We start from the raw sequence: 23,939 nt of genomic DNA on the forward strand, positions 1-23,939 counted from the left end.
TTTTTGACGGTGAAGAAAAACAAAAGACGGTGAAAAAAAACAAAAGTCGAGCTAGCCAGGAGTCGAACCTAGAATCTTCTGATCCGTAGTCAGACGCGTTATCCATTGCGCCACTAGCCCGTTGAGATACCACAAGTAGGTAATAAAATACTTGAATGCTACATCTTGGTCAATTCTTGCAGGCCGACAGAAGGACGATTGGTTTTCATGCCCAGGACTCGGCTCGACTCACCTGTGGCAGCGGTCTGTGGTTTCAGACACATGTTCCATCCAAAGTCTCTACAGCTGTGAGTGACAGATGATCCAGATGTGATCAGCAGCAGCATCCATCATCACAAACAGTCACTTCATGTGACTCTTTTAGAGGAAAAGATTACTCATCTCTCTCTAAATTAAGATAAGGTTTTCTTTTCTCCCCTCTTTTGGCCCCATGACGAAGAAAAGGGAGTATATTGTAAATAGGGTAAATCCAGTACAAATATAATATGTATATAGTTAAAGTAAAATAATCTCTATCTCAAATTAATCTCTATCTCAAATTAAATGACTGATGAGCTGTTATGGTAATACAGTTATTGGTAGGAACCAATAACTCGTAATTTTTAGTCAACCACACAGTCGTGCCCTGGAAAAAATAAAATAATCAAATCCAAACAGTGATTTCCATGAGTCTGCTGCTGGATGGTCTGAATAAGCAAACCAAAGTCGCGTATAAGCATCGAACATGGCAACCCAGCAAATAGATACGCCTGTAGATGTGCACAGTTAACGGAATGACAACATGTCTGTAAAAATTAGCGTTGTGATGGATTATTAAAGACCCATGAGAACATATATCAGGTTACCGCGTGTATTATAACACACAGCGGATTGGCAACAGGAGTGTAAATACTGTGGTTGCGGGATACTTCCAGACGGATGTGGCAACCGCGAAGCAAACCCGGAAGTGTCCGCAGGCGGGAAATTCGGTAAATATTATGAAAGCGTCAGAAAACGAAGCCACGATTCAGACTAGTTCACTGAAGTTAAACCAGAGTTAGATTCAGCTGGAACCGCAGACAAGTGGAGGTGAACGTTTCCTTTGTGCTTCCAGTTTAACAAACAATCATGTAGTAACAAGCTGAGTGTGACAACAAGTGGTGTTTACTTTCTGTCTCTCTGTCTCTCTTGTGTCTCAGGTCGACCATGAGGGCTGTCATTGATAGAATAGTCTCCCTGTCAGATGGAGGCAGTGCCGCTGAACTTGAGAAGTACCTGTCCTCCCTCAAAGATGACCAGGTAGCTGTTGTCAATGCCTACGTTTCTAAATCCCATCCAGCAATGTGCGAACCCCCCCCCCATTGGAAACACTGACATCTCTGCTATCTGCTTTCTAGTTAATCAAAGTGATCACCAGCAGCGCATTGAAGGGGAAGATGGTCGGTGCCATAGTTAAAGGTATATTTGAAGGTGAGTGTACATCTTCATCATTGCACAGGCGCAGTCAGGATGTCAGTGGTTTGACACCAGCACGTTGTTTATATTGTCCCATCACTCCTCAGGAGCATCAGAGATGTTAGTATGAGTGAATTGGTTTTGTTTGTGATACACAGTTGGTGCATTAAATAAATCTTCTAACAGTCTCAGGCCCTTTTCACCTCTCCCACCAGTGCAAAAAATGCCATAAAATAGACGTTATATCAAAAAAATACCCACATCACAAAGTGCATGCTCTGTTTTTTTAGGCTCTCCTTCCAGTTCCACTGAGGGATCAAACCGCAAACTTCTTGTTTATCAGCACTGCATCCCCCTGTGTGAGTCCGGGGACCTTCAGACTGAGGTGGCGGCTGATATCATTGGACTGCTGATGCTTGAGGTAAAAAAAAATAACCACACACAATAACAAAAGGCCTGATTATGATACAAGGCTGATTATTTATTTATTTATTTATACATACAGGAAACCAGTCCAAGTGGCCTCTCTTAATAATAATCTTGGTTCCTCAGTTAAAGGGCAGCAACATGATAAAGATTAAAGAAGCTTAGACACAGCTCTTAATTAATACTAATTTAACTGCAATACCCATTTACTGTATATGTGCAGTCCTACTACACTGTATATTCTGTTCAAATAGTGTTTACTCTGTTTATAATGTATATATTATTTATATCGTTTTTATATTGTATGTTTACTTGTTTATTACTTTTCACTTTCCCCTTTGCTGCTGTAACGTGACACAATTCTCTAGGATGTTTTTTCCTTTCCTTTGTAATGACTGTACACCATGTCTGCCACAAACTGATACTTTATAATTCCTGTTTTATCTTTTTAAATGTTACACACAGACTCATACACTGTCCGGACCCTCTCTTGCACAACTGGCGTCTCTTTTCGTTGAAGCCATTAAGGTGGGAAAAATGGGTAGTGGGAAATCGCTGGAGCTATTTCCTACAGTGCTGACTGCCCTCGCAGCCTGTGAATCCTTGTCTTTTGGCAAAGGTACGTGCAAGTTAGCCCTAGTAACTTTGATATTTAGTGTATATTAATTGTGGTCGTGTTATTTGTACGTTGAAAATGATAAACGACAATAAGTCTCTTGTGGTTCCTTGTAGGTGAACTCAGTGGTGAGGAATACAAGAAGCAGCTGATCAACAGTCTCTGCTCAAGCAGGTACACGTGTAAATGTGCACTGAGTTTTTAGGCAGTGTTTTGCTGTCGATGTTCTTGTCCTTTTTAAACTCAAACCATTTCCTTTCATGCAGATGGGACCCACAGTGTGTTATCCACCTGACGACCATGTTCAGGTAACAACGTTGACTGCTGTATTGCTTTATCATTATCTTTTCTTGATTTCACAATGACATCACAATGGTACATGAGTTCTTATTGTTATCTTGTGCCTCTACTTGGGGAGACATTGCAACTAGTCGGCTGTGTTTATGTGTCTGGCTCCTTTTTAGGGATGTGCCCCTGTCACCAGAGGAGCTGCAGTTCCTGGTGGAGAAAGTACTGCGAATGTTCACTAAACTGGATCTGCAGGAAATTCCACCACTGGTTTACCAGCTGCTGCTTCTGTCTGCAAAGGTGTGCATGTGTGTACAACATGGTCATTTTCCATATTCTTTTTTGTTTTGAAGATCTAAATGCCTGCCATGTGTGTGTTAGGGTGGTAAGAAACAGATCCTGGATGGAATCATCGGATATTTTAAGGAGCAAGACATTCACCAGGAGAAAGAGCAGAAACATGGAGAGTGAGTCACTCATACACTGACGAGTGACAAATACCACATTTATTCAGAATCTAACATCCTAATCTCCATTTACAGATTGTTAATTTTCACTGTTTGTTCCTCAGGAGCCTGGATCTAGAGGTTCTGTCCATTCCACAGGACCAGTTACGACATGTGGAGGGCACCGCCATCCTCCACATCGTCTTTTCTATACGACTCGACCATGACCTCGGAAGAGAATTCCTCAAAAGCTTTAAGGTTATTTATGACTTTATGTATCTGAAATTATTTTAAAAATATTTAGAATAAATGTTTGTGGAATATGCCAAAAAATCTTAAATTGCATTCCTGCAGACGTCATATGGCGAGCTGTGTCCTTTCAGTGCTGCACTGATGCTCTCAGTGGCACGTATCCAGCGCTATGAAGAGCAGGTGAGAATCTTTTTCCCCCTATACTCGTTTGATCCATAGTAGATTTGATCTCTTCTGTCCACTCATATTTCTTTCTCCCTTCGCTGGTTTGTGTAGGTGTTTGACCTTTTGAAGGGGGCGATCATCAAGAGCTTCAAGGACGAGCAGCTGCAGCAGGGGTCAAAGTTCCTGCAGGACGTCCTGCCTGGACACTGCAGTGTGGCTCAAATGATACTGGACACGGTCAAGAACAGGTCAGAACATCAAGGCATCTTTTAATCCGATTTAAACTTTCAACATATCACATATAAAATGATAGAGAGTTTAAGAAAATCTTCTCTTCCACATGTGCAGCGTGTTTGGGTGGGATCACGTGACCCAGGGGCTGGTGCAGCTGGGGTTTTTCATCATGGACACATTTGGACCCAAACCTGGACCATTTGGGAAGATTTCAGAGGGGTCTTCCACCGTGGCGAGGACCCCAAATCAGCAAGCATGCAAGCTGGGAGGTCAGGTGCTTCTCCAAGGCTTTAAGGTAAGTTTGAATATTTTTTTTTATTGAATTATCACAATGCAAATGATGGTTCATGTTTATACGATGCTCACTGGAGGATGTGTGTTCTTTTTTGGAAGATGCACGAGCCTATCAGAGGTGAGATACTGGAGCAGGTTTTAAATCGACTGGTCACAAAGACGGCCTCGCCTGTCAATCATTACTTAGGTAATACAACCTTCAAATGTTGGTCCTAGATTTCAGATGTGCACAAGTGTCTAGTATTTCGGGTTATTGATGAGATTTTAAACTGTATTTATCATGTTTCTTTATATCGTCAGATCTTTTCTCTGACATCGTGATCTCTGCTCCCATGATCCTCCTGGAGTCATCTTCCAAGGTGACAGAGACATTCGACCACTTGTCATACCTGCCCTTAGCCACAGTTCAGGGTCTACTAAAAGCTGTTCAGGTGCCTAAAACACACACATATAAAAATGTTGTCTATACAAGCTTCTGTTCCTTTATTCAATCGCTCTTTTTCTCTGTTTAATCTCAGCCCCTGCTCAAGGTCAGCATGTCCTTGAAAGACTCTTTGATTCTAGTTCTCCGCAAGGCCATGTTTTCCAGGTGTGTAGTAATGTGTTCTTAATCAAATGAGGTTTATCTGTAAAATATATAATTCATGCTTTGGTTAATGCATTTGAAAGCTTAACGGAGTTTAACCCCTGAAGATAACTTCTGACACGTTCCTCCTCTGTAAATGAATTGTCTCTACTAGCCAGCTGGACGGCAGGAAGTCAGCAGTCACTGGCTTCTTGTTGCTGCTCAAGAACTTCAAGGTGTTGGGCAGCTTGTCGTCGAGCCAGTGTAGCCAGGCGATCTCCTCCAGCCAGGTACAGACTGCTCATGTGGGTTTTACATATATGCACGTGAAAATATTTGCCATTTTATATATAGTCCATCAAATATTCTGTATCTCTCTGAACCCTTGAATAGGTCCAAGTGGACGTTCATTCACGTTACAACTCGGCTGCCAACGAAGCGTTCTGTCTGGAGATCCTCAGCAGCCTGCGTCGCTGCCTGGGCCAGCAGGCGGATGTGCGGCTTATGCTTTATGAGGTCAGAGATCACTTTTCTGTATCACCACATATTAGTCACATAAACTTCAATAGTAAATAATTTTACTACAGTATCTTTTATACACATCTTACAACTGATAAGAAGATTCGAAAAGAAAAGCTTCAACAGCTTTTAAAGACAAATTCTCGCTTATTTCAGGGATTCTATGATGTTCTCCGTCGCAACTCTCAGCTTGCAAGCTCCATCATGCAGACCCTGTTCTCACAGGTAAGTGTGTATATTCTGTGTATATTAAGCGCAATCTGTGAGATATAATAGCCTATTTGTAATCTTATCTATATGAATGTGAGGGCTGTATGTCATTTCTGTGTGTCCTTAGCTGGGGCGGTGCTATGAGTCTGAACAAGACCTCCTGCCCCCTGTGAAGCTGGAGCCATGCATCACAGCTCATGGAGACCAGGTCTACCTCCAGGAGCCACTGGTAATCTGTCCGCACTGCAGCATTAATGCAATTCGGTGCTCCTGGTGCACTGTGCAGATGTCGCTGTGCAAATGTCTGCTATAAATAGCGTGTGTTCCTTCTCAGGGACATCTGGTGAGCTGCACTGTACAGTGCCTGCTGTGTCTGCAGAACATGCGTCCATCAGCCAATCCCAACGCTGATGACAGCGACGGGGAGGAGGAGGAGGAAGGATACCAGTCTGAACTACAGACGATCCTCGAGAGCATGACGAAACGCATGATCAAGAGTGAACTGGAGGACTTTGAACTGGTGTGTTTTCCGGACACAGTATTAAAAATGGATGTACACTGGATGCTGTTCAAAGTGTTAGTCTCCCACAAAATCTGGCCTAGATGTGTTTTAGTGACCAAAGCTTTAAGATGAGAAGCACTAAGAGTCTGTGATTCTAATGAAATGATTCGTCTGGCTAAAGATAATACGGAATTCCTTTTATGAGATGTGATCTCAGGAAGCAAGTGAGCATCTGTCCTCTGTCTCTTAGGAATTAATGAATCCACATTCTCCTTTTCCAGTGGTCCTCACTTCTGTACTTGTCCCTGGAAGCATCATCTGACATCGTATTCTCTCTCTATGTTGATTAGGACAAGTCGGCAGAGTTCTCTATCGGTTCTAGTGTGGGGGTGAAGAATAACATCTATGCAGTGCTCGTGATGGGAGTGTATGAAGTTCTCATGGAGTACAACTTCATCAAAGCCAACTACAGGTAACAACCCCACCTTTGTCTGCCGTTGATACTGTGTAGCGTAATTACACAGACTATCATAATATTTGCCTCTATGTGTCGCAGTAAAAGTCGCTTTGAGGAGCTCTTGCAGCTGTTTCACCGTTACCACAAGCTGTCTGAGATTTTGAAGGAGAAATCTGGAAAAGTTCGAGTGCCCTCACACAAGACCCCCCGAAGTTTACTCTCTCTGGGATTCGTATCAACTCTCCTCACTGTGCTGTTCAGGTAAATGCTCTAATCGTAGTTGTTATGATTGTTGCACTGACATCAAAAGCACTAAGCAAACTTGAAGAGCAAAAAGTTACAAATACTATGAAAACTCATAAAACTAGTTTTAAAAAATGTGTTAAATGTACATTTAAGCAAGATTAGTGCTAATAATACCAAGACATTAGAAAATTTAAAGTTACTGGAGTGCTGCTGAAACAGATCTAACAAATATTGATTTTCTTTCAGAGACAGTACTCAGAGCAGAGAGGAGGCTCTCTCAGTGCTGCGCTCTAGTGGAGAATTTGTGCGCTATGCGGTATGTGTAGTCTTGCAGAAGATCCAGCAGTTGGAGGAAACTGGCCACACAGACGGCCCAGATGGACAGAACACGGACCGGACTTTCCGCTTCCTCTGTGACATGACGAGGTTGGAATGACTTGTCATAAAAACAGGATTTACTTTATGTTCCTGGTTTTGTTTGATTGATCCGTCTTTTGTCTAAATGTCTCCTCAGCGTGCTGATGTGGCGTTACACCAACATCCCCAGCGTGGTGGAGGAGGCAGGGAAGAAGGAGAAGCGCTGCAGCCTGTCTCTTCTGTGTCTGGAAGGTCTGCTCAGGATCTTCACAACCTGCCAGCAGCGCTACCCACACAAGATGGCTCAGCTCCTCACCAACATGGGTCAGGATCACACAGTTTTCAATTGTGAATTTTACGCATTTCAAGTTTTACACCTGAATATTATGCAGGAATTCATCATATTTTGTGTTTCTTGCAGAAATTGCAGAAGACGATCAGCAGCAAGACGATGCCGACGTTACAGAGATGAACTTCTTTTACATCCGACAGTTTCAGGTGCGATTGTCCTGAAATTCTTCTGGATGTATCTGCCATTTCTCCATAATTTTAAAGGTCGATTCAAACCTCAGCATCATCACTTAAGTTTCTTTCCCGATCAACAGAGAGCGCTGTTCACTCAGTTAAGCGGAGGAGAGGAGGACTTCAACAGCAAAGAGGCTCAGCTGCTGGTCAGCATCTTGAGCGTGCTCTCACACCAGCTGAAACCCTCCTCCCAACAGGTTGGTGAACTCTCATGTGCTCTTCGTAGAACAAATCCTGCAGCACTAGTTTCACTAAAACATGTCTGCATCATCTACAGTTTGTTCAGATGATCACGTGGACTGTGAAAATCTGCAAGGAGACCAGTTTCGGTGAGTTACGTGAGAACTTGGTGTCAGTTTTATGCACATGGAGGGTTTTTTCTGATGTGTGGTTTCTTTTTTCCTTCTTTAGAGGATCCTGCTTTTTCCAAGGGGCTGCTCTCTCTTCTCTTCAACCTACATGTTCTCTATAAGAGTCCTGTGAGCCTGTTGCTTGAGCTCTGCCAAGACATCCACAGCCAGCTGGGGGATATCGATCAGGTAACGCAAAATTAGTGCGATGATACCTGCACCTTCATGCATATCTAAATGATTACATTGTACAGCAATATATTTAAATTTAAAGACGGCAGCATTTGTGTCTGGGATATTTTGGCTTCATTTCTGGATAGTGGGAGGAAGTGGAGACACGTCGTCCGTCTTTATTTACTACCAACATATGGTTATAAGGAAAAAGTGCAACATTTCTGAATATTGTTAAATGTTTTTTTTAAATCAACTCATAGTTTTCATCTGTAAGCAGTCATCATTTGGTCTTTAACACAACTATTAATACTTTTAACAGTAAATTAATGGCAGTAAACAAGCAATTCAGGCCGAATTAACTTGTCACTTTTCTATACCTTTATTTTCTCTATGATCAGGACGTGGAGGTAGAGAAACAGTCTCATTATGCCATCGTCAACATAAAGACTGCGACAACAGCAGCGGTAAGTGTCGATCTCCTGCGACACAGATCTTGCAGAGTCATTGTGACGTAGTGTTGCTCACAGTCATGTTAATGTGTTTCCCCAGCTGCTGGTCCTGTCTCAGGTGGACAGGGTGCTCGAGGAGGTGGAGTGGCTGATTGCCAGAAGGAAAAGCCAGACGACCTCTGACAAATCTGACTCCGGTAAGAATCCTCTCACAGTGACGCTCACTTGTAATAATGGTGAGAGGAGATAAGGGAAGAAATGCATCTCTGTCAGTTACATAATACAACACTAATGCTTTGTTGTGTAGGTGAAGCCACCCAGACTGAAGGTCAGCAGGATCCAATTGAGAAAGCGGTGACGCTGCAGCTCGGGACTCTTCTGACCGCATTGAACGAGCTGGTCCAGACGGCTCTGCTCTCTGGCACCTGCACCATCACACTGCTGAGAGAACTGCGTCGCACATACACCATCCTCACCACCCTGGTCAAATATGTGCGTCTTTGTCCACTCAGTGATCTCAGTGTGTGTGTGCGCAGTTTACCTAAATGTGACATTTACCTCATCTCCATCTATTTGTTTCAGTACATCCAGGTTTGCACTACCCAGCACGGTTTGCTCCCTGCGCGCTTCGAGAAGCTGGTGAGTCCTGGTTTATTGTGTCATGGTTTGAATCTTCTAGTATTTCTGACATCAAGCTAATCTTAATGTTTCCTGTGCAGGTCAAACTGTCCGGCTCCCACCTAACACCACAGTGCTACTCTTTCATCACATATGTGCAGGTACCACAGCTGAATTCAGACCAATGTCCTGTTCAGACCTGAGGTTACCTTGTGTTGATGTAAAAACATTGTGTTTCCCTGTTAGAGCGGTGAATTTAGTGGTGGAGATGACAAGAAGAAAAAGAAAAGGAATGAAACCAACGTTGCTGGTTCTGTAAGGACATTTATCTCCTATAACTGTGGAGCTGAAATGATTGTGATTTGATTTGAACAACACATTTACACGTAAAGATCTTTTTATTTTCCCTTGGCAGGCAAAACTTCTGCGAGAGACAAAGGCCATCCCTGATTTGATCTTCAGCATCGAAGAATATGAGAAATATCTCATCACACTCTCAAAGAAATCAAAGGTACGTGTGAGCTGAAATACCCAAAATCCAAAAAAGTGCAAAACAAAACTCTAGCACAAGTAAAAAATTTTGAAAATGAGAACTGTTGGTGCACTTTCATCAGTCGGGTCATGTATGTACAGTGTTTCACTAACATCTGTGGGTATGTTGTCCAGGTGAATCTGATGCAGTACATGAAGCTGAGCACCTCCAGAGATTTCCGCATTATTGCTACTACTGTGGACGCAGCCCTGCAGGAGCAGGACGACACCCAGGAGGCAAGTTCCCTCTCACACTGGAAGCACTGAAAGATGTTTCTCCACATGCAATATTCTGCAATTAACTGTCATATAATAATTGAATTCCAGCAGCCTTATGTTTGGTAAGTTGACTGTGTCTGTTCTTCTTTCAGACCACGGAGTCACAGGAGGCCGAGGAGACACAAGAACCCAAACTGAAGAAGAGAAAACAGTGAGCCGGCCCCTCAGAAGCTCCTCGGTTGGACACACTCGTCTCCACGTTCCTCGCTGAGCTGGAGTTTCACCTGCTGATGAACGGCCTCTTGGCGGCTGTGAGCAGCTGTTCTGAACAGGAGTGAGGTCCACAAAGTGCTATCTGTCTTTGATCAGAGAGCCTTTAGTGATGTTGAGGATTTCATAGATGTCCAAGGCTTCACCTGTGGAAAGGCAACATGTTGGTGTTCATGTGATTCAAAAGAATTCTGTATGTTATGTATTTAGAAACAAACTGTAAATACTATTTGACATTATTGTGAGATTTGACTTCCTGCCTTGTTTTATGATGAATAAGCTGCTCTGTTGTTAAGATACAGTTTTAACTATGTGATACTTCACTTCATCCGTTCTTTGGCTACACTAATATAGGATCTATAGTTTCCCATACATATGAATGTATCCTAAAGAGACTTTCAGCCAAACTTTATAATGTGCTGCTTTAAAATAAATATTATTTTCTTCCTTATTCTGTTTATTTAGTTTTATAGTCTGATTTTCATTGTGTCTTACATAGAATTTACCAAGCATTGCAGGTATCACAGATAAAAACATTGACAGTTGTTATGCACAGATTTGTGATTTGTTCCCTTAAGCTTAAAGTGGATATGATACGGAGATACCTTGAAAAAAGCATTTTAACTTTGCATGACATCTTTCTCTTCAATGTTACTATCATATGATGGGAAATCATTTTCCAATCAATGTAAGCCTTAGATTGTCTCTTATTTTGCAGAGATATTATTGTTGATCCTTATGACGGATCAGGAGATAACCCTCCCAAATAATATTACAATACAACAATGGACACAGAGCAGGGGCTAAGAACAATACTCTATTTACCTGCAGTTTTCAGTCCAAACACGACTCAAGCCGGATGTTTTCCCCAATTACAAGCACGTAGAAATTTAAGTTGTCAACACAAGAAAACTCCCAAACCCGAATGTGGACATACTTGGGCCTTTAATAATTCTATGGGCTAATTGTTCATGCCTCAGATTATAGGGGAAAAAAAGAAGATAAAAGTGGAAGACAGTGTGAAGAACTCACCGGGTGGCAGACCGTATCTGCGTTCCAGACCTGTGGGGTTAGAGGGGGTTTCACAGTCCATGTTGACCTCCTTCCTCAGACACTGGTCAATGTCAACAGCGCTGAAGAAAGCTACTGACTGGGGGAGGTCCTGCATACCCAGCGCGTGAGCGAACGCACTCCTGAAAAACAAACGCACATATTCAGAAAAGCTGTCAGGTTCATTGCCCCTTTCTACGGAGAAGAATAAATACAACGCTGTGAGCTGACCTCGTGAGCAGGTTAGTGATCTGCAGTGCCAGTGCTGCTCGGTAACGGTCTTCACTGCGGACCAGGTACCGCACCTCGTCATGGATGCTGATGCAGAAGCGGCCGTCGATGTTGTACTCCTCAAAGAGCCACTTCATGGCCACCAGCATCAGGTGCAGGTAGTCCACTGCTGAGCTCTGGACCACCCAGTTCACTCTGCTGGTGATGAACTGACGGAAGAAAGAGATGTGGCAGCAACAGCACATGAAGTCGTGGGATTGTTTTGTCATTCAGGGCACAAATGTTTCCAGGAACAACAGACCTCACATTATGTATTTCTTGATATTATACACAACAGTACAGAAATATATGAATATAATGAAAAGCTTACATGTCTCCATAAACAGTTTATACAATTAAACACTTTTATTGCACGTTTGAATGTTGATTGTCTTCAACAGGTTTTTCCGATTGGCTGTGGACTGACAAAATATGGATCTCCTCATACTAATAAAGGTTTTTGAACCCGGCGTGACGTTGACTGCTCATACCTTTGCAAAACAAGCAGGTCGATTGGATTTAAGTTGGTGTGTCTCACCTCATCCTTGACTGCCTCGGGCTCCAGAGCTCTGCTGATCCTGCAGCCGAGAACCGGAGTGGCTGGCTGTGCTGAATGAGCTATACTCTCCAGCTTGTTGAACATGTCCGACTCAGTTCCTCCAGCCCACAGACGTTTTCCAACAATGTCCCACCTCTTCCTCCGAGTGCTGAGGGGCATGAGGAGGAGATGGAGGGGGAACAACGAATGTAGAATATGTTGTGGCTCCTAACAAGTTTGTCTGTGACACTCTGGCTGCTCCTCTCACCTCTTTGCGGCCAGTCGACTGATCCTGCGCAACTCCTGCAAAGTGACGCTTCCATCATCCTCCCTCTCCACCTCTATGTCCAGTTCATTGACCAGCCACTCGCCCTCCTCTGAAAGATCATATCTGACAAAAAATACAAACATTCAAATAACTTACTTAGGCCATAATTGTGTAACTATAACTAGTGACTTGAAAATCCAATAACAAAGTTGTAATATTTATATATACTGTATATATATAACAAAACTGAAGGGTTAGGGCAAAAAATTATCCTCATCGCCCCCTGGGAGCTGGCTGCAGTATAGGTCACAAACCCAGCCTCCTCCATGTTAGCAGATGGGACATGCATCAAACTAAAAAGTCAGGATACATATTTTTTTCTCACAGATGGTTTCTGACATTTCAGGTAGTTGTCATTACTTAAGTGTAAATTTTTCAAGTAAATTTAAATTGAATTACTTATTTGATGCTATAAGAACTTGGTGAAACGTCATGATTGACAGCTGAAACTGACTCGCAACTGGTAACGAGTTGGACCTCGTTACTGCAGATTCATCCCCTGATCACTAATGTGCAGACTCTGGATGAGGCAGATGGGTCATCCAGCTTTATTACATACAGTTTACGATTTAAACACACAACTAAACCTAGAAAGTAAAAACAGAAAGATGAAAACCCAATGAATGAATCAGTCGTGTATACCTGCGTATGCCCTTTGTTAAGGCATACATCTGCCTGGCTTTGCTGGAAGCTTCTGTCTGACTGAGGCGGTGGTTGAACTGCATCAGCAGCCTCTCGGCAAAAGGTTGCCCTGCGCCATAGATGCGTCCGTAGTTGAACACCTTTGCGTGCTCCCTGCTGATGCCCACAACATCAGCAATGCGGCTGTGCAGGTCCGTGCCCTGACTCTTCTTTCCCTGAAGGGTCATCCATCCAAACGCTGTGCAACCTGAACCCCGCAGAGACATAAAATCAGCACCGTTAATGTCAGATTTTGTTGCTGTATGTTAAAACCAAGACTGATGAAATATAAATTGCGTTTGACAACCCTCAATAATGTGTTATTTTAATCTAGGGAAGAACTAAACAAGAGTTGACGGGGACAAATCTCACCGTGCATGCCGGCAAAGTGAGCCTCTCCGAGCACAGCAGCAATCCACAGCTCCTGAGAGTCCACATCTGCTCCCACCAGGTGGTACCCAGGAGGCACCTGCACCATGGCCTTCAGCTCACTGCCCACCCGGTCCCGCTGTGGACACAAAATACAGTCAGCACACATATATTCCTCTACTGACTGATAAAACACAGTTTAGTCCAAACTTCCAGCTGAGTCCGTCCCCTCAGACTCTTTCTCGAGTATCTCTTACCCGTGCGTTACTGGCCGTCAGCCACGTCGGCTCCACAGCTCGCCGTGTTACCGTTCCCGCGGTGATGACCTGAGGTAATATGGCACCATAGTGGCCCTCGTCATCAAAGTCCTTGTGTCTATGGGAGACAGAACGTTTTTTTTTTATATACAATGACATCCCCACCCCCACCACCCCACTATATGTCAGATCAACATCAATAGTTGTAATTGATACACCAGACAAACCTGATGACAGTACGAGGAAGCTCCCCTTTTCGCAACCACAGCACCATCTGAGAGCTGTGAGGGGACCCAATAAATTCAGCGTCATCATTAACAGAGCTCGCCTGTGATCACAGTAAAAGAGGAATATGGTTACGATGAAATCTGACGTGTACCTGATACGTTTATGGGCATTCCTCCAGAAGGACATCATTTTGTTGATCTCCAGCGCTCGTGTAGCATTGGTTCCACTCCGTCCTGCCCTAAGAGTACCATCCTCCATCTTGGCCAGAAAGTCTTTCGAGAAGGGACTGCCGACATTGTTTTGGTTGCCGTCCTGAAACAAAAACGTTCAGTGAAGATGATGAAAGTAGCTCGGTGGAGTGACACTGTGCCAGTTAAAAACTGAAACTCCACTTTACCTTGTGAGGCAATTTGAAAAAACAGCACCCTGGGATATCTACATCATTGTAGGGCCCGTTTCCATGGTGATAATGGCACCGACTATCCTCTGGGATGTAATGTTGATCCTGGGACTGGGGTTGACACAGAATATAAAGTATATCATACGACAATGTTAAAGAAGGTAGTGCAGTTCCAACTGAACAAAACAAAAGGAGTGGCTATAAATAATTAACAGGACATCATAGTGTTACACATTAAGCACCTGTACATAACACAGATCAAGTCACTCACTGTGTTTTTGGTCCTTGTCGTTCTGCCTCCATTTTCCTCCATCAAACTTTCCAGGGAACTTAACTCCTCCACCTTAAGAAGAGGTTAAGGAATAATTATCCGTCATGACACATATTCTATCAGTTCTGTGCCTGTTGGCCTGAGCAGTGACTGGAAATAGCATCAATGCAGACTTTAGAGGATTTCAAATTTTGTGCCCCTATTTTTTCACGCACCTTTGCCCACACTGCGCTGTCCGTCAACATGAGGTCATCTGATAGGTGGGAGTCCAGACATTCAGGCTGGTCTTTGCTGTTCTGCTCACAATGGTCCCTGTAAATACTCTCAATAGCTCTGTGGAACACAACAATGCTTTCATTTGCACATCCTCCTTTAAATCCGAGGATAAATAATGAACAGAAACATCCAGCCGTATCAAGAATGGTGTATTGACTACCTGTGTGGGCACACAGGCCCGGCGTCGTCGTCGTCCTCCTGAGATTGAAGGTTATCCCTGCGTCCAGGTACCAGATAGCCCCACCCATGTTTCTCTGTGTAATGCAGAGGGAAACCATCCCACGTCAGACCCATCAGCTTGGGCGTCAGTCTCATCTGCAGACTGATCAGGCTGGCTCCAGGCGACCAGCTGGCCTCCTCAGACATCTTCTCACACAGCTTACGATACCATCTAAAAACACCGTAAAGGGGGAGAAGGACCGATTTGCTATAGGTGTCAAAACAGAAAACCCTTTAAAAAGCAGTGGATGGCTCTGTGGTGTTAGAGAGTGATCTTACCCTGGATGTCCAGGCAGATGTTGCCTTCTCTTAGGAAGTCGATTCACCGTTTCCTTCAGCCTCTCCACAGCCAGCCGGCCGGGGAAAGGGTCCTCCACCTCCTCTTCAGACGGTGGACCTGGATCTAATCCAATCAAATCATCACATCTGTCAATTTCAACACTTTTTGGCCATGTTGTTATAATATTTCAACTCAAAACAGCCGTCTTAAAAAAAGAGAGATTAAACATTCATGATTTGAGCTCTTTACCTTCTTCAGATTCTGCAGGAGGACTAACAACTTGTGCTTCAACAGTTTCTTTCACTTGTTTCTTCTTGCTGACTGCTACTTTCTTCAGCTTGAACTCCTGCACATCCCACTCAAGATCCCAGAGCCAGGGGTCTTCTTTATATCTTAAGTGAAGATATTTAACATATTCTGTTCAGAGGAGGCTTTATATTGTACCTCTAAAGACATTATCCCATGGATTTATAGATCTATAGATTACACAACAGTCTTTCATGCTTTTTAATTTGACCTACTCAAACAGTTGTGGACAAAAGTGCATGTGCTACAAAAATGGTGGTAAACAGATTTTTCTTTTCACCTGTCATCCTCCAGCAGCTGGCAGGCATCATCAGCTAGAGTCATCAGAGTCTTCTTCATCTCTCTCTGGAGCTCTTCGTAAACGTCTTGAGAATCTTCCAGGTACCGATCCCAGTTCTGATTGACAGGAAGGTAGCTCACACCCATCTCCAGCATCCCTGCAAACGTCACTGGATGAGGACACCTTACAAAAAGACAGTGGAGATCAGATTATTATGCAGCATTGTGAACAAATAATCAGTGTGTTTTATTCCTTAACACACACACAATCATTGTGTATGTGTTTGTGCTGACCTCTCCATGAACAGGGGCAGCTGCTCGGAGAAGACTTGATGGGTGGCCTGAACATCCATGGCGCAATACTGCATCAACTCCTGTAGAGGTCAGCAAAGGCAAAACTATCTTCCAACCGGTGCCTCATTATGAATGCAAGTCATTTCACAGGTTCTTATAATGTGAATACATTTAGGTTATGATTACTGACAGCCTGACACGATGTGCCATGAACCTCTGACCTGGAACTTGCTCCTGACATCCATCATGCTGCCCTTCACAAAGGTCTCTCTGGCCTCCTTCTGCAGCGGCGGCCCTCCCACGTACAGTGCATGGACATCAGCAAGGTTATTAATGCTGCCAAAATTCACCCAGTCCCAGGAGCCCATCTGAACAGCAAACAAAAAATAAATAAATAAATAAATAATCAAGCAACACTGACTTTTGCTGATGTAAATACTTGAACAGAAACCTGTGGTGAGAAAAAGACAAACCATTGGACCCTGCTTTTTCTGTCCAGTTTTCTTAATATGTTCCTTGACCCCCTGAAGACCCCTCCTCTTGCCCAGCTTGTTGGCCATCCATAGTGTGCGCTGGAACCCAGTCAGTCCTGAAATAGCCATGTGCAGGCTCATGGTGTCCATGAAGCGCACCTTTGAACTCTTCAGGAGAGAAAACAAAGTATTTTCTAGAGAGTAAAATGTTTTAACTTTGATGTCATAAAAGTTACAGACTAGCTATTTAATAATGTGAAGAATACAACAAAGATCCAACCAAGAGGAACGGGTGAAAACGCTGTGGTGAAAAGAGTTGAAAGGATAAAAATACTTTCACCATCCTCTGAATACTAACCTTTAGTAAGTATTGCTCCTTAATGAAAGATCGGTCAAAGCTGACATGGTGGCCCACTACGAGCCGGTGCTTCCACTGGCCTCTCGGAGGATAGGCAGAGTTCATGGGTGTCTCAAGAGGTATGAGGTCAGCGAGGGTCAACTGGTTTGACCAGGAGTATCGCTCTTCAATCAGACGCTTACTGCACCAGGAATACCTGGCAAGTGAGAAATCAAGTGCAAACACAATTTCCACGTATGAAAAATAAATCGTTTAGCTAGGTATATAGCAAGGAGGTGTATTTCTCTACTATCACAATTCTCCTTCTCCCTCACCAGTTAGTGGGAGACACTGCAGTAGCCAGCGTAGGACACCGTCCCTCCGTTACGCACACCTCCACATCAAACACCAGCGCAGACTCATCGGGGAAATCCACCTTCTGACTCTCCCCACTGGGCCCGTAGCGTGTCCAGCCAACCTCCCACTTCCATTCCTGTGGCATGGGGGGGAGCTCGGCCTGCTGCAGCTCGATGGCAGCCTCGAGGTAGGGGAGACTCTGATTCTGAGCCAGGATACGAAAGTGCTCATCAATATTTTCCCCAAACATCTGAGCCAGTTTCAGCTCCACGTCGGGCAACAGTGACGTTTCTTTCTCCCACAGCTGGTGCTTCTGCAAATGCTTGACGCCGCGCTCCACGTCCTCCTCTGCGTATTCTGGTTCCAGGCCTCGGAAGATCTGCTCATGGAGGTTCTTTGACAGCATCTGAATTTTGAGGGGATTCAGGCGTGTCTCTGTGGAGTCCTCGCCTTTGAGGGAGCGAGACCTGGTGCAGAAGTGGGAGCGTGAACACGTCCATCGCAGACAGACGAGAGACTTCTGCAGGGGACGGCGCAACACATGCAGCATCACCTCACGGGGACGTCACACTGGAGCTGGAAGACATCGAAACAACATCAGCAATACGACATGACACTTCTTAGATAGGCCTGGATTTCATTAAAGGCACAAAGTGAAATATTATACTTGAAGCGAAGGGAGTACATGGATCTAACGTTTATACAAATCAATAAGACATTAACTTATATTGTGACGTGTAATTGAGCTACTTCACTATTGTTATATGTCCTAATTATCCTGGTCTTATCGAATAAAATAAAATTGATTGTGTGATTTTATCTCTTGGTGTTATAGAGTTAAATTTATGCTTTTACTTGTCTTCAACCACTACAAAGTTAATACCCAGCTTTAACATTATCCATTGACACGACTGAAAGCAACTGTTAAGATTAACGTTACCTTAACAACTATAGTAAACCAATACAAATAGTTAGCTGTATTATTTAGCTAAATGATGATACAACTAGCCTGCTAATGCATGTTCACCTTAATGTTTACTAACAGTGACTGATGCTAACTTGATAGCCAAACTAAATATCGAGCTAAGTCTGTTAGCTGAACAAAAGCAAACCAAAGGAATCTCACCTTGTCTTTGTGCTTTCTGGTCTAAAGTTGAAGTGAATTGACTTCATTTATTTAAACATGTTTTTAAATCGCTGCACAGACGAGGAGCATATTCCTTCAGCGTGTCAGCAGCAACAACAACACAGGCATGACGGGGCGCTAGCGCCTCCCAGCGGATTGGATGACTGCAACCCGGCAAAGCGATCGATTGGGGAGAACAGTGAGGCAACATAACCGCTTTAGCCGTCTTCTAATATGGATAATATACCTTTATATATTATATAAATAAATAAGGATATAAAAAAAAAACTAAATATCATTATAATTATATGTGATTTTGACTAACAATAATATCAAAATCCGATTGTTCTCCGTGTAACGGTACCTGATGGCCGCGTGGCCTAATGGATAAGGCATCTGACTTCGGATCAGGGGATTGCAGGTTCGAGTCCTGCCGCGGTCGTTTGTTTTACATTTCTCATCAGGATTGTTTCTTTCATCAAAGCATATATTTGTTATTTTTTTTCTTCCATCAATTTCCTCTGCACTGCACAATAAACACTCCACTGATCCACTCGCATTCCCACTGAGTGACTTTGGATCTATAGCTGCTGACAAACAGTGACAGAGAAGGTTGTTTGAGTCGGTCTCATTTCACTGTGACACCGAGTTTCCTGCACCTCAGAGCAGCATCACACATCTGTCAGCCTCCCGCACGCTCCTGGAACACATCTGTCTCCCGGTCCAAATCTGTCTCCCGGTCCACCTGAGCCGCAGGTTACAGAGAACACGAGACACTGAGGTTTCTCCCTGTGCTGTGTGTTGTGTCCTTGTCAGACGGATGGCGGATGAAACGGAGGATGTGGAGCTGGACGAGCAGGAGAGGACGCGAGGAGGCGCAGTCATGATGAGGTGCACCGCAGGAGACGGTTCTATATATACAGTATATACACAGCATGGGAGAGAGTACATTTACTTCGTTACTGTGTTTAAGTACTTTATACTTTAGGTACATTTCATTTTTACACAGCAAATATCTGTATTTCTACTCAATTACATTTTTCCAAAGCATTATGTTGGATTATTTATTCTTTATTAAACAAGGACAATGCACAACGACATTATACATAAAATGAGAAGAGATGATTTATGCCAGATTTAGCTTCTTTTTGCAGTCCTTGGACAGGTACACAATGAAACACACCAAATACAAAAACATTCATTTACATATACAACACTATCAATCTCTATCAAACAAACATACTGACAAATCGACAAGTACACATCAATTTATACCAGCACATTCATTCCATATATCGGAAAAATTGCAATTCAACGCAATCAGAAATCGAAACCACGGTCAGATTAATTTTGACATGACTGGTTGCCGAAATATTTTTTTAACATCACGGGAGAAATAGTGAAAGTCAGAATTCAGGATTCCGAAGAGACCAGTGGACCAGTGGTTAGTTAATACGACAATACAAGTGTTTCCAGTTGCATCATCTGCACCATTCTGTAGTAATATGACAACTGTAATCTAGTTATTTCTAAGTCTACTGCAAAATTGTGTATAGCTTCAGTTATGTTCTTTAAATTTGAATTTAAAATTGGCTTCAATACTCTGCCTCAGTTACTTGTGTCTTTCAATCACCTTATACTTAAAATATGTGTATTGTCAATATCTCCATTAGCACATACTTCTTTAAAGTATATCTATCTATCTATCTATCTATCTATCTATCTATCTATCTATCTATCTATCTATCTATCTATCCATCCATCTATCTATATATCTATCTATCTATCTATCTAGCTTTCTTGAAGAAAATTCTACTTTCTTGATTCTTCTTGTTCTGGGTTTTTACCCTCATGGTTGAATGCACTTATTGTAAGTCGCTTTGGATAAAAGTAAATGTAATGTAATCTATCTATCTATCTATATGACCTATATATCTGTATTACTATTCTATTAAACAGAATAAACAGTGGGCACAGTTAATGATGAAGTGTTGCATTAGGGAATAGGCTACACTCGACAAGTACCGTAGCAAGTACTGTACTTTCCAAAGACTAATTCTGTTTCCAAACTCAACTTACTTACTTTTACTCAAGTGGAAAAGTTAATGTGGTACTTTTTACTTTTTACTTAATAAAATGTCTGAGAACTTCCTCCACCACTGACAGATGACTGTCAATAGCTTTGTGTTGTGTTTTAAATTTGGCTAAAATCAGTGGAAACTTGTTAGAATTGGTTTATCTGAAATCTAATGACACTCATACTCATTAATATGGTTATATAATTTCTGTAATTGTTCTTTCTATATAGCACAATAAAACAACAGTAAACACATAGTAAAAAGCAAAGAAGATAAGTGAAAAAGATGAAATAAAGTAAGATAACGATGAACCAATAGACAGACTCAAGCTGAAGTAATTGACTTGCATATAAAATGTGATTATATATTTACACATATTATCTTTTGAATTGCTCTTGTTTTGTTTGCTGTTGTTTGCTGTACAACAAAGATGTGTCACGTCTGCTGCTCCATTCATCTTCTCTTCTTCTCTGACATGTATCTGGCTGCAGACACCCTGTGGCCTCCTTCTTCCACCTGTTCTTCCGAGTGCTTGCCATCGTGGCCTATCTGCTCTGTGACTGGATCAGCCAGAACTTTGCTCCGTGTTTCGTCCTGATCATAACTCTGCTTTCTTTTGACTTCTGGTCCGTCAAGGTAAGAGTGGCCAACTGCCTGTAGATCAGCCATCAATTCATCTCCTTGCTTTCCTGTGCTCTTCCCCCCCCCTGTCTTGCCCTGTTATGCACGGTCTTTGTTTGCCCTGTGTTGTGTCAGAATGTGACTGGCAGGTTGCTGGTGGGGCTGCGCTGGTGGAATCAGATCGACGAGGACGGAAGGAGCCTCTGGGTGTTTGAGGCCAAGAAAGTGAGACACTGTCATTGTCCTGTGCCATTTGGAACTTGGATGAGCATTTGGGGGGGGGTTGTTTAACATGGGCTGTTGCATGTGTGTGTGTCTGTGTGTGTGTCTGTGTGTGTGTTTGTGGAGTTTGTCCAGACCTCCCGGGGCAACGACACTGGGACGGAGGTAGAGGAGAGGATATTTTGGCTTGGTTTAATCATCTGTCCTCTCATCTGGACGGTGTTCTTCTTCACCTGCCTGTTCTCCCTGAAGATTAAGTGGCTGGTGAGACACACGTTGCTTGCATAACATCTAACATCATTATAACATGTGTCTCAAACGCATCTTGTCCTTCCGTCTTTCTCCCCCAGTATCTGATCGTAGCTAGCATTTCCCTCCAAGCGGCCAACCTCTATGGATTTCTTCGCTGCAAGGCGGTGGGACAAGATGGCCGGCCTCCAGACTCGCGCTCTTTCACGGGACGGCACCTCCTGCAGCGCGTGAGTGACGGACTGAAGCGTTTGACGTGTTGAGTTCTCCTGTTAACATGTCACTGTCACGAGCTCTCAAATAATTTTGTCCTCTTGCAGCCAGACATCATCTTCGGGATACTATGAAGATGACCTCCTCCACTAGTGTGCGTGTGCGTGTGCGTGTGCGTGTGCGTGTGCGTGTGTGTGTGTGTGTGTGTGTGTGTGTGTGTGTGTGTGTGTGTGTGTGTTTGTGTGTGTGTGTGAGTGAGTGAGTGTGTGTGTGTGTGTGCTATACATTGAGCTGCCTCATCTCCAGAGTTTACACAAACTTCATCTACTTGAATGGCTTTGTGCCTTTGTTTCATGCTGCTGACTACTCACATGTTGCCCATGGACTATTATGCCAATAAAAGTCAAGATGAGTGCATTTTTACCAGTTAATTATTGTTGAGGTTTTACTACATCTCATATTTGCAGAAGCAGTTTTTTAAACAGCTCGTATATAAGCAGTATATCCAGAGTGTGATTTTCTTGCTCTTTGTCTTGGTTTCGGTTAAACGTCTTTGTGGCACATCTCTTTGTTGAAAGGGCTCCATGACCCGTGCCCAAAAATAAACCAAGGAGCTAAATCTGATATAAGCTAAGCTAGTATTATCACCCATTAAGACATTTGACTTCGGTGGAGGGAGACAAGGCAGCCTCTGTGTGCGCCATGATGAAAATGGCTCTCCCTGTTCTCCGGGCCGCTCTATTGAAATTGTTCCGGCGCACCTTTTGAAAGAGTCGACAGAAAATGCTGATCACGTCTCAGGATGCAACACATGTGAACAAACAAGTGACCATTAAAAGGCTTGGTGAAAACGTGCAGTGTGTGATCTGCAGGAGTCCGACATGTGGCAGGCTGAGTCTCGGGGCTTCGGTGGACCACGTGGAGGATAAATCAGCAACAGATCATGAACAACAGGGGGAAGAAAAATGGGAATCATGTTTGCCTTGAAAACTATAAAAAATTCATTTCAAGAATAAATGTTCATTAGGATTCTTGGTCTTGAAGCTGGATGCTGTGAAACGTTGAGCTTTCTGTATTCCAACTGAAATCTGTGATTCTCTGATTAAACCACTAAGCACTTAAAGTTCTGTTCGCTTCACTAAAATTACATTTCCGGAGACAACGAGAAGCCTGTAACCCACATTCATGATCTCCATTCAGCCATTGTTTGCTGTAAACGTGGCTCAGAGACTTGACCACACGACATGACCCTCGTGTGGTTTTGTTGGTCCCAGTTAAAAGAAAACGTTTTTATTTATTACAGATTTGGAGGAAACTGTTCTGATGACTCTTGGCTGTGGCTCCTGAGCTCATGGCCAACACTTGCCTCAGACCTCAAAGATCCTTTATGTGTGAAGATGGTTCACCCCTTCAGCTAGTCTGTGAAAACCCTGCGTAACAGAGAAGGGCGGGAAGTCGTTCTTGTGCTTATCTAAATTTACAGCAGCCTACTGGCAGGAGGGAGATGCTAACCTGCAATGATATAATAAAATATGAATGTAATTTAACTCAGTCAGGCTGCCAATTTGTGGCAGTGCTGCCTTTTACACATTTGTGATTTCTGTGCTAAATGGTGAAATTGGATGAGCCTCAACCATGGGGATTACACAGCAGTGGAGCAACACAGGGAGTTACGTGGAATTGCAGAAGAGGTGTATAAGGTTGAGCTGGATTCTTGCAGAGAATAGGAGAAGTGAAAATCTATCAAAATGGATTGAGAGACCTTGGAAGTTCAGATGCAACCATTTTATATTAAGGATTTACTCTAGAAATAGTACATCACAATCCAGACTGACAAGTTTTCAAGTCCATTCAAGAGAAATGATAGATACACAGTTTAAAAGATAAGATAATAAATAAAATAAGATAAGCATGCCAGTATAGGCTTCATATGTGTATTCAGCTTGAATGGCTCATAGCTACCTACAGATTATTGTCTTGTTCTCATAGTAGAAATATACAAGAAAAAGAGAAAGAGGTCTAATCGCAATAATATTTATTTGTCATAAAGCATAGTTAAAAATAAAAATA

General features: G+C 43.0%; 3 protein-coding genes and 2 non-coding genes across 6 annotated transcripts; 3 read left to right on the forward strand and 2 right to left on the reverse strand.

Moving 5' to 3' along the window:
* Positions 1 to 47: 47 nt before the first annotated feature.
* trnar-acg lies at positions 48 to 120 on the reverse strand. Its single transcript has one exon. It is a non-coding gene; the product is annotated as a tRNA-Arg (tRNA).
* A 430-nt stretch (positions 121 to 550) lies between these two features.
* fanci (FA complementation group I) lies at positions 551 to 10,598 on the forward strand. Its single transcript, XM_035156829.2, has 38 exons — positions 551 to 1,068; positions 1,179 to 1,278; positions 1,377 to 1,449; positions 1,725 to 1,855; positions 2,326 to 2,479; positions 2,593 to 2,650; positions 2,743 to 2,784; positions 2,941 to 3,064; positions 3,146 to 3,231; positions 3,336 to 3,468; positions 3,565 to 3,642; positions 3,739 to 3,875; positions 3,976 to 4,156; positions 4,255 to 4,342; positions 4,456 to 4,586; positions 4,674 to 4,744; positions 4,896 to 5,010; positions 5,114 to 5,236; positions 5,396 to 5,464; positions 5,577 to 5,678; positions 5,784 to 5,969; positions 6,302 to 6,423; positions 6,508 to 6,669; positions 6,901 to 7,080; positions 7,169 to 7,335; positions 7,433 to 7,509; positions 7,617 to 7,733; positions 7,814 to 7,865; positions 7,948 to 8,075; positions 8,459 to 8,524; positions 8,610 to 8,706; positions 8,817 to 9,001; positions 9,092 to 9,148; positions 9,229 to 9,288; positions 9,374 to 9,442; positions 9,543 to 9,638; positions 9,794 to 9,895; positions 10,030 to 10,598. The coding sequence occupies exons 2-38, from the start codon at positions 1,186 to 1,188 to the stop codon at positions 10,090 to 10,092; spliced, it is 3,975 nt and encodes a 1,324-aa protein (XP_035012720.1). The 5' UTR covers positions 551 to 1,068; positions 1,179 to 1,185; the 3' UTR covers positions 10,093 to 10,598.
* Positions 9,507 to 18,626, reverse strand: polg (polymerase (DNA directed), gamma). Its single transcript, XM_035156830.2, has 23 exons — positions 18,487 to 18,626; positions 17,339 to 17,936; positions 17,025 to 17,220; positions 16,667 to 16,834; positions 16,415 to 16,561; positions 16,194 to 16,273; positions 15,901 to 16,083; positions 15,564 to 15,706; positions 15,314 to 15,437; positions 14,976 to 15,206; positions 14,755 to 14,872; positions 14,540 to 14,611; positions 14,266 to 14,379; positions 14,020 to 14,180; positions 13,868 to 13,921; positions 13,641 to 13,758; positions 13,387 to 13,522; positions 12,976 to 13,222; positions 12,274 to 12,396; positions 12,006 to 12,174; positions 11,429 to 11,637; positions 11,180 to 11,340; positions 9,507 to 10,293 (listed from the first exon to the last, which is right to left on the reverse strand). The coding sequence occupies exons 2-23, from the start codon at positions 17,908 to 17,910 to the stop codon at positions 10,229 to 10,231; spliced, it is 3,591 nt and encodes a 1,196-aa protein (XP_035012721.2). The 5' UTR covers positions 17,911 to 17,936; positions 18,487 to 18,626; the 3' UTR covers positions 9,507 to 10,228.
* A 229-nt stretch (positions 18,627 to 18,855) lies between these two features.
* trnar-ucg lies at positions 18,856 to 18,928 on the forward strand. Its single transcript has one exon. It is a non-coding gene; the product is annotated as a tRNA-Arg (tRNA).
* A 209-nt stretch (positions 18,929 to 19,137) lies between these two features.
* Positions 19,138 to 22,827, forward strand: LOC118109779 (Golgi apparatus membrane protein TVP23 homolog A). Of its 2 annotated transcripts, none has more exons than XM_035157158.2 (6): positions 19,138 to 19,377; positions 21,056 to 21,200; positions 21,321 to 21,410; positions 21,534 to 21,671; positions 21,758 to 21,886; positions 22,742 to 22,827. In XM_035157158.2, exons 1-6 carry the CDS (start codon positions 19,307 to 19,309, stop codon positions 22,796 to 22,798), a joined length of 630 nt encoding a protein of 209 aa, XP_035013049.1. In that variant the 5' UTR covers positions 19,138 to 19,306; the 3' UTR covers positions 22,799 to 22,827. The 2 variants fall into 2 exon arrangements, with proteins under 2 accessions (XP_035013049.1, XP_035013051.1); XM_035157160.2 differs by lacking the exon at positions 22,742 to 22,827 and adding an exon at positions 21,977 to 22,723.
* The last annotated feature ends 1,112 nt before the right edge of the window (positions 22,828 to 23,939 follow it).

The sequence above is a fragment of the Hippoglossus stenolepis genome, chromosome 5, assembly GCF_022539355.2.
Source record: "Hippoglossus stenolepis isolate QCI-W04-F060 chromosome 5, HSTE1.2, whole genome shotgun sequence".
NCBI lineage: Eukaryota > Metazoa > Chordata > Actinopteri > Pleuronectiformes > Pleuronectidae > Hippoglossus > Hippoglossus stenolepis.

Coding starts and splice junctions, on each gene's coding strand:
- fanci (XM_035156829.2), top strand. CDS start 1,186: ATGAGGGCTGTCATTGATAGAATAGTCTCCCTGTCAGATGGAGGCAGT. Junction 1,450..1,724: donor AGTTAAAGGTATATTTGAAG/GTGAGTGTACAT, acceptor CTGTTTTTTTAG/GCTCTCCTTCCAGTTCCACT. Junction 8,076..8,458: donor AGCTGGGGGATATCGATCAG/GTAACGCAAAAT, acceptor CTCTATGATCAG/GACGTGGAGGTAGAGAAACA.
- polg (XM_035156830.2), bottom strand. CDS start 17,910: ATGCTGCATGTGTTGCGCCGTCCCCTGCAGAAGTCTCTCGTCTGTCTG. Junction 15,707..15,900: donor CAGCTGCTGGAGGATGACAG/GTGAAAAGAAAA, acceptor TCTTCACTTAAG/ATATAAAGAAGACCCCTGGC. Junction 13,922..14,019: donor AATGCCCATAAACGTATCAG/GTACACGTCAGA, acceptor GTCCCCTCACAG/CTCTCAGATGGTGCTGTGGT.
- LOC118109779 (XM_035157158.2), top strand. CDS start 19,307: ATGGCGGATGAAACGGAGGATGTGGAGCTGGACGAGCAGGAGAGGACG. Junction 21,411..21,533: donor GGGTGTTTGAGGCCAAGAAA/GTGAGACACTGT, acceptor GTGTTTGTGGAG/TTTGTCCAGACCTCCCGGGG. Junction 21,887..22,741: donor GACGGCACCTCCTGCAGCGC/GTGAGTGACGGA, acceptor TGTGATCTGCAG/GAGTCCGACATGTGGCAGGC.